The 8,674-nt window shown below is 42.3% G+C and overlaps 1 protein-coding gene across 1 annotated transcript; it reads right to left on the bottom strand.

The window, feature by feature from the left end:
* Positions 1-4,456: 4,456 nt before the first annotated feature.
* LOC101990729 (DDB1- and CUL4-associated factor 12-like protein 2) lies at positions 4,457-6,323 on the bottom strand. Its single transcript, XM_005358450.2, has one exon. The coding sequence runs from the start codon at positions 6,113-6,115 to the stop codon at positions 4,631-4,633; it is 1,485 nt and encodes a 494-aa protein (XP_005358507.1). The 5' UTR covers positions 6,116-6,323; the 3' UTR covers positions 4,457-4,630.
* Between the last annotated feature and the right edge of the window lie 2,351 nt (positions 6,324-8,674).

Genomic DNA, 8,674 nt, shown 5'->3' with positions numbered 1-8,674 from the left:
GGATGGAGATAGAGACAGAGACCCACACTGGAGCACTGGACTGAGCTCCCAAGGTCCCAATGAGGAGCGGAAGGAGGGAGACCATGAGCAAGGAAGTCAGGACCACGAGGGGTGCACCCATCCACTGAGACAATGGGGCTAATCTATTGGGAGCTCACCAAGGCCAGCTGGACTGTGACTGAAAAAGCGTGGGATAAAACCGGACTCTCTGAACATGGCGAACAATGAGGGCTGATGAGAAGCCAAGGACAATGGCACGGGGTTTTGAAACGACTTAATGTTCTGGCTTTGTGGGAGCCTAGCCAGATTGGATGTTCACCTTCCTAGACATGGACGGAGGGGGGAGGCCCTGACTGCTCTTTGGACTGGAGAGGGAGGGGGAGAGGAGACGGGGGAGGGGGAAAAGTGTGGGAGGACGGAGAGGGAAATGGGAGGCTTGGAGGAGGTGGAAACTTTTTTTTTCCTTTTCTCAATAAAAAAATTAAAAAAAAGAAAATCATGTTGTTAATAATATTGCATATATTCTTATATTTATTGTATCATTTTTCTTTCTTTCATTTTCAAAGAAAAAATGGGATTATAAGATGTATCTTATTTGCATGTTATTAAATTTACCTAGCAATAACATTAATGACAATTTAAACTTCCAAGTACACTAGAAATTTATTTCTCCAGTATTTTATCAACTGTATAATATCCCTTTTAATAGGAGAGGGACTGACTAGACAAGCACACATGTGCAGCTTATCAATGGTGCTTGCTACCTCAAAAATCAGTCCTATGTTCAATGTGGAAGTATAGCTTGGAGCATGTGAAAAACATTGACAGTGAAAGTTTACTTCTATCACAAAGGTCTTATAGATGTATCTTAGGTTTGAGTTGATATTTATTAGTTTTATCTCTCAGACACTTTTTAGTTTCTGATTTCTAGTATACTGTCAAAATTCTGGTATGAGCCCGGCGAGGGTGGTGTACTCCTTTAGTTCCAGCACTTAGCAGGCACAGACAGGTGAATATTCTTGTGTTCGAGGCCAGTCTTGACTACCTAGTGAGTTCCAGGACTGGCTCAACAGTTACAAAGAAACCCTGTCTTGAAAAGAGAAATATGGTATGATTATGGTCTTCTTCTTTATTATAGCACTAACATGGAGTTTTCCGATCCATTTTTAATTTCAGTTCTTAAAAGATACTAAGAAAGTAGGCATCATGAATTATGAGGCAAAAGATCCAATGTATTTTTTTAAATTGTTAGTAAATAACCTCTGTCATGTTTGATCTAAGTGATTATACTAGGTTTCTTTTAGATTCCATTCCGTTGCATACTTTTTCTTTTTTGACGTTAGCATTTTACCCACATAACCTCAAAAATAGTCTCAGCATGAATGTTTTCCTGACCCATCTTGTTGATCCCCGGGGAATTAATATGCTTTTGTTTAATACTAACTCTACCCTCCAGAGGTATTATTTACTTTTAAAGACCAATGATGATTATATTTAATGTTTTTCATTATAAATACAATTATAATTTATTTATAACTTAAATAATAATTCTGAGGAAATGACTATATTTCCCATAGTATATCATTTATTCTCATGACCTGGAAAAGTTTGCAGAGACCTACTTTTACGTTAATGAATTTTGAAATGAAATATAGATTAATCACCTGAATGTGTGTAAAAGAAGGCTAAGGGTGAGGTAGACACAGCAAGTTGAGGTCAGAGCAGGTGATGAGGTGATGGCCCACCTATGAAGATGCCATGTTTTTTATAATGTTTCTAGGCATGCTGGTGTTGTGAGTACTAAATATAACACTCTGTGTTAGAATTAGTGGCCCAGAAATACTGCAGTTGAAGTACTGCTTTGTGATCTAAGTCTGACTTTCCATTCTTCAAAAAGATATCAGTTATGGATAAATCTGGGCAGTCCTAAGTGCTCTGAAATAGAAATATTGTCTAGAGAATTTAACTATGAAACTGGCTGGCATGTATGACAGTGATCAAGATTCAAATCATATTTACATATTGAAAAATTATCATTTTGTTTAGAGGTCATGATGGATGTCATAGTATTTTTTGTAAAACATACCACTTACATTTTCTCACATATCTTTTGTTGCAATTACTTCCTAGTACTCTTTCTAAGCATGTGTTTCATTTTTCTCTAAAAGTAATAGAGTACCAGCATTTCAAAGTACTATCCTCCTAGCACTGAGAAATTATACCATATCTTTATAGTCACTTCTTCACTGGGTATACTAACCCAATATGTGGCTCAGATTCAACATAGTAAACTCAGTTGGTCACTTTCCACTTGCATCTTCTATGTTAATGTATCTACATTTATTTTTTGCCACAAATTTTGTGTCCAAGACAGAGTTTCAGCATTCACCATTTTTTTAGTTTCTTACCTCCATATAAAATTCCAAATATTATTTTTTTACTTTATTTCCTGCTCATGTTTTAATCTATTAATCCTCATATTTTTCTTGAAGCTCTTTCAATGTCATCTGATTCATTTAGCATAACTGAAATCATGATATTGTAGACTACAAAACAAAAATAATTACAGGTACTGTTGATTAACTCAATTCCGTGTATGCAAATTTACACCTTGTTTACTTGTCTGATAGCATTTATATTGCTTGTCCTTATATCCTTATGTTCTTAATCATTGTTCTAGAATGTAGCTTTTATGATGACCACAAAGGTGATTAATTCATTCACATTGGCCTAGAAATATTAAGACTTGTAGCATATGAGAATTTGATGGTACACCGTGAAAAAGGTCATGACAGTCCTCTACCCATCATTTACCCAAAATTTAATTTCTAGGAGTTCTTCTTTACAAATACTTTGACAAGTACAAGAATATATGCATCTAAATACTTACTGCATCAATAATGCCTGTTAAAAATACAGCATTCCGACCGTGTAGTGAGTAACATACAATAAAATCAAATTAGTTGCATCTGTATGAATGTTTAACAAAAGTGTATACATATATAGAGTTTATTTTATTATTTATGGGTAAATCACATATTCACAGGTATCCTTAGGTATGCATTGAATCTCTTTAAGTGGCTACATACACACAAAAATGTGGTAAACTATGGCCAGAGAACTGATAACCAGCGGTGGGAGACATTTCACTATATATCTTTTGGAAACATTATTTATGTGTATGTTTTTGTGTCTATGCCAGTGTTGTCAATAAGTGTTCAAAGTTCTGCAGGGGACTGAAGAAGGTGTCAAATCCCCTGGAGCTGGAGTTAAAGGCAGTTATGATCCTCTGAACATGGGTACTGGGAACTGAACTCAGGAATAGAGAAAGAGATCCTAACTGCTGAGCCATTATCTCCAGACCCAGTATTATTTGTCTTTTAATCTATAAAAGTATCTTTACAAAAGCAACTGTGCAAAATGATCTGTGCATAGCTAAAGCCAAAGCACCTCTCCTAGAAAATGTTGATTTTCATAAATACATTCCTATAAGTACAATTAATAATAAAATACATATTTAATCATTTTAAATATTAGTTTAATTGCTATGATGCTGAACACATTTCTATTTTCTGTATTCTATTTTTTCTATAATATATCATATACTCAGAAGTGATCCACATAAAATGATCCACATAGATCCATATCTATGCATTCAATACAAAAATCAACTATACCTACTCTGGAGATAACTACTGGGCTTTCATTGCAAATGACTACCTGGACTGCTTCTTGAAAAGTTAAAGTAATATTAATCTTCAAATTATTTTCTCAATTATCTTGAAAATTTAGGTCAGATTTGATTAGTTATGAAATTCTTAAACATAGATGGTACTGAGGAAAGCAGTTGATAATACAGTACTTTTAAAAGAGAAAGTTTTAGTACTTGTACATGGTAGTGCTTAGGATTTTCTGAAGTAAAAAATGATTAATAGTTTGAACAATATAATATAATTCTGTAATATATGTTAGAGCATTTTGTGTACCCATAAGGTACAATCAACCAGTACTAATTTTCCCTACATTCACATAAAAGACACTCCAAATGGTAATAATCTAGATCTTGAAGCACAATTTCTAATTTGATTGGGTTTTAAATGATTGATATTTTCCTAGATCAGCCCAATAGACATTTTATAAACATAGCTTCTCAAAATGCCAAATACATGAAATGTTTAAACGACTTGAACATATTATTGAGATTCTGGTAAAGCTAAACAGCTGAATTGCAGGGAAAACAACGACTACATTAAACCTAAAGAAAGAAAATACATAAATCACCCAGGAAGGGAAAGATTAAGACTAATTCAATTTTTGTATGATACAGAAAAAATGTAGTGCTCTGAGAAAAGGTGCCAAAGCCACATCAAGTTTTGATTCTCTCTCTCTCTCTCTCTCTCTCTCTCTCTCTCTCTCTCTCTCTCTCTCCCCCTCCCCCCCTCTCTCCTCTCTCCTTTCTGTTTTCCCTTTCTCTGTGGCTGAGCACTAGAAAGTTGGGTAAATCCCCCTTGGAGATAAATCACACACAATTAGAAGTGCGAATGCATACATCACACACAAGCACATAAGTGAAGAACCTTAGCCTGAACTGAAAGATAAATCTGTGCACGTTCACAAGTGCATGAAGACTTTAGCTCCAGAGGCCTGCATAATTGCCATGGAGGCCTGAAAGGAGTGGACCTCCACCCACAAAGAGCTTCATTTCAGGCCAGTTGTAGCAGTGAGTGTAGAGTGCATTTGGGAATTCCTCAGTGCCACCAAAGTAGTTCACCCAGAGTTCATCTTGGTTGAGCCAGCCTCTGCCACAGGTGAGTTTGAGCTTCCTACCTGTGCGCACGAGAAAAGAGTCTGGACTGGCTGAGGCCCTCTCCTCCAGGAACTTCTGTGCACGGATGTCATAGAAGAGCAGGGAACCATGTCCAGTGCCCACGGTAATGATGTGCTGGTAGAAGCTCAGAGAACGCACACCTGTGCCTCCCTCTCTGGAACACAAGGGTCTGATATTCTGCTGGTGTTGTCTTGGATCAAGAAATGAAACATGAGACTGGGATCCGACAGCATAGAGGGACAACTCGTCACAGTAGGTGAGACACACGTTCTCCCTGCAGTAGGGCAGCCTTAGGGACAGCAGCCTGGACAGAGAGCTCCGGGCTTTCCACAGGTGGAAGTAGCCATCCAGAGACACGGCTCCCAGCTCCTGGTTTTTGCCACTGAATGCAAGGGCTCTCACTTTGCGATTACCTGGGTTAGTGGTGGCCCTGGGAATGGCCTCCATGTCCCTTGGGTGAATGTGCGAATACCGTGGAATCTCTGAATTATTGTGCCAGGGAATGTTTCCACTGCATATGTCAGGATCAACCTGCCAGAGCGCCACAGTGCCATCCCGTGATCCACTTACAACCACCGTGTCACTCATCCATGCAATGGCGAAGATCCAGTCCCTGTGGCCATTGCGATCCCCTAAACACACAGGGTCTAGGGTGGGCAGCTGGTATACTGCTAGACTGTTGGGGTTTTCACCCCCTGTGGCCAAGAGGGTCTTGGAGGGATTCAACTGGATGGCGTGGATGCCACAGGTGGGTTGGGTATGGGTTTGTCCAGTTCCTCTGTCCTGCATCAGGGGAATGCGGGTAATTTTGCCAGTCTGGACGTCTACCACGAAGAGCGTGTTGCACTTGGTGCCACACACCACCTGCCTGGCATTTAGCCACTGTGACGCAAACACCTTGTTGAGGGGGCCAAGCGCCAGCTGGCGCTCCCTCAGCAGCTCTGGCAACCTGAGGACCCCATAGTTGCGCAGGTCGCCCTCTAAGCCCGTCAGCCCCGGGTGATCCTCGTTGCCCAGAGCCCGGCCCTTCAAGTAGTGCACCAAGGAACGGCGAGCCAAGGGCCGCCGCGGCCTCTTGGCCAGCAGCAATGGCCCCTCCGCGTGGCCGGTCCCCGACGCCGCCGCAGCAGCCGGGCCGGGCGACGAAGAACTCCCGGCGCCCCCCTCGACCTCGGCGGCTTTCCGCTTCCTGCTACCTGTTTGCTGAGGGGCCCTGGAGGGCGGCGGGCGGGCTGCAGAGGCTGTGGCGGCGCGGCGGCGGCGGCGCGTGGCACCCCTGTTGGCCATGGTGGTGTAGGGAAAGGCTGTGTCTCCGAATCGATCAGGCTGGCACTGGGTCCCAGGGGCGGGAGGCTGGGAGATCCCTGGGGCTCCGTGTGTCCTGGGTCCCGGGTGCTTTGGTGGCAAAAGAGGCGAAGGTGGCAGCGTGGCTTGACAAGGACTGTGAGCTGTGGAAAAAGCTGGGCGAGGGCGGAGAGAGGTGTTGAGGGTGGTGGCTGTTCAGGGGACCTGGTCGAGGGCGGAAAGTGCTGCCGTCTTGAGATGGTGAACTCAGTGTGGGACGAAAAAGTCTGCTGGAACCTGAGGATGAGGGGCGGAGGCAGTGGGAGGGGCAGTTGGCCGTGGGGTGCTGGGTAGCACAATTCAGTCTGAGTGGGGGCTGGGGAGAAGCAAAGGGGATGGGCGCGCTGGAGGGCTGTGTGGAAACTCTGGGGAGATTCCTAGAGGGCTGAGCTTGGTAGCTAACACAAGTTTTTTTCATCAACCTCACAACAGCTTCCAACTAGCCTTAAAACCAAAACCTAAAATATAGTCAAACAGAAAATCAAAAGGAGCACTGAGCGTGACATGTGGGAAGAAATAAATTCGCATGTGGGAACACTTTTGACAAAGGTTGTTCTTTGAACTGGACCAGGAATTGGAGGCTTTTTAAAGTACCCTCTTTAGTTTCTTTGTGCACTGTTCTTGTAAGTCCCTCTGCTGGTTGAGTTTTCAACCATTCCAACCTTACTTTTCTCTTGTTCCTCTTTATTTTCTGAACTTGAAGTTCCTGAGCTACTGAACTTGAATCCCTTGACGATATCTTGCTGATTCCCACACCTCGACCCCAATTCGAGTCAGGGTATGGTAGTGAAAGTGTAGAAAAGAAACCTCAGGGTTTTAATTGGGCAAAAGTGGCATACAGGTTAGCCTGTTAGAGGTGAAGGGAATGGTGCTTCCTTACCTACTAACTTCTCAGGAACCTCAGAAGCTTTAGATGATAGGGTCCAGAGTAAGGGCAAGGAAGGGGTCCTAGAGAGAAAGGCGTGCTCCTGCTCTCCAGTTAGGGAACAAACAGTCCACATAGTCAGAACCAGCACTTCTGCCAAGCTCCATTTCCTATGAGAGGTCATGTCAACCTCAGGAAGGGGCTTGAGGAACACACCAGATATCCCCAGGCACAGTGGGGAAAGAAAAGCTTTTCAATGGAACAACGTAGACACAATGTAAAAATGCAACGTAGACCCAGGCCAGCTGGCCTTGGTGAATTCCCGAAAGAACATCCCCATTGTCTCAGAGTGTGGGTGTACCCCTCGCGGTCCTGAGTTCCTTGCTCGTGCTCCCCCTCCTTCTGCTCCTGATTTGGACCTTGAGATTTCTGTCCGGTGCTCCAATTTGGGTCTCTGTCTCCTTTCATTGCCTGATGAAGGTTAATATTCAGGGGATGCCTATATGTTTGTCTTTGGATTCGCCTTCTTATTTAGCTTCTCTAGGATTGCGAATTATAAGCTCACTGTCCTTTAATTATGGCTAGAAACCAAATATGAGTGAGTACATCCCATGTTCCTCTTTTTGGGTCTGGCTTACCTCACTCAGGATAGTGTTTTCTATTTCCATCCATTTGTACGCAAACTTCAAGAAGTCCTTGTTTTTTACTGCTGAGTATAGCGGACAATGAGGACTACTGAGAACTCAAGAACAATGGCAATGGGTTTTTGATCCTACTGCACGTGCTAGCTTTGGGGGAGCCTGGGCAGTTTGGATGCTCAACTTACTAAACCTGGATGGAGGTGGGCGGTCCTTGGACTTCCCACAGGTCAGGGAACCCTGATGGCTCTTCAAGCTGATGAGGGAGAGGGACTTGATCGGGGGGAGGGGGAGGGAAATGGGAGGCGGTGGCGGGGAGGAGGCAGAAATCCGCAATAAATAAATAAATTTAAAAAAAATAAAAAAAAAATAAAAAGAAAATGCAACGTAGACACAGAGTAAGGGTTTTGGCCCCCTCCGGGAGTAAGGGGATGTGTGGCTCTTGTGTAGCTTCAGTGTATCCAGTTCCTTTGTAGTCACACACTAAGCCTGACCAGTATCAACACATGTGTATGAGTGGAAGACTGGTGGCTCTCACAGAAGAGCATTTGCCAGATCTCTTTTACAAAATTTGATTTGTTAAGATAGAGGCATGTGTTATGGGTGTGTGTCCAACTTAATGTATCTAACCGGCCATGTGAAATAATGGAGCTGTTTTATTGTTGGCTTTCCTTGTACCCAGCCTTACATTTTTTTTTTTTTGTAAAGTTGTCTCAAGTCTACAAATTCCAGGTGCAAAATCCCATGGGCCAGTTTAAAATGTTATGGTCACTTGATAAAAAGAATAAAACAATTTATACAAAAAGTTGGAGACATTTTGAAATGAAATTCCTTGATTTGACAAAATAAAATATTTTGAGTTGTAATAATGCTGTGGAATAATCCTTGTGTACACTGTGAATATATAATACTCTCATTGTTTTAATAAAATGCTAACTGGTCAATAATTAGGCAGGAAGAGGTGTAAAATGGAGATAATACCACCCATCACATGGTCAT

Source organism: Microtus ochrogaster, chromosome X (assembly GCF_000317375.1).
Source record: "Microtus ochrogaster isolate Prairie Vole_2 chromosome X, MicOch1.0, whole genome shotgun sequence".
Taxonomy (NCBI): Eukaryota; Metazoa; Chordata; class Mammalia; order Rodentia; family Cricetidae; genus Microtus; species Microtus ochrogaster.
The sequence above is the reverse complement of the archived record's forward strand: the minus strand, read 5'-3'. Positions and strand labels throughout refer to the sequence as shown.

Coding starts and splice junctions, on each gene's coding strand:
- LOC101990729 (XM_005358450.2), bottom strand. CDS start 6,115: ATGGCCAACAGGGGTGCCACGCGCCGCCGCCGCCGCGCCGCCACAGCC.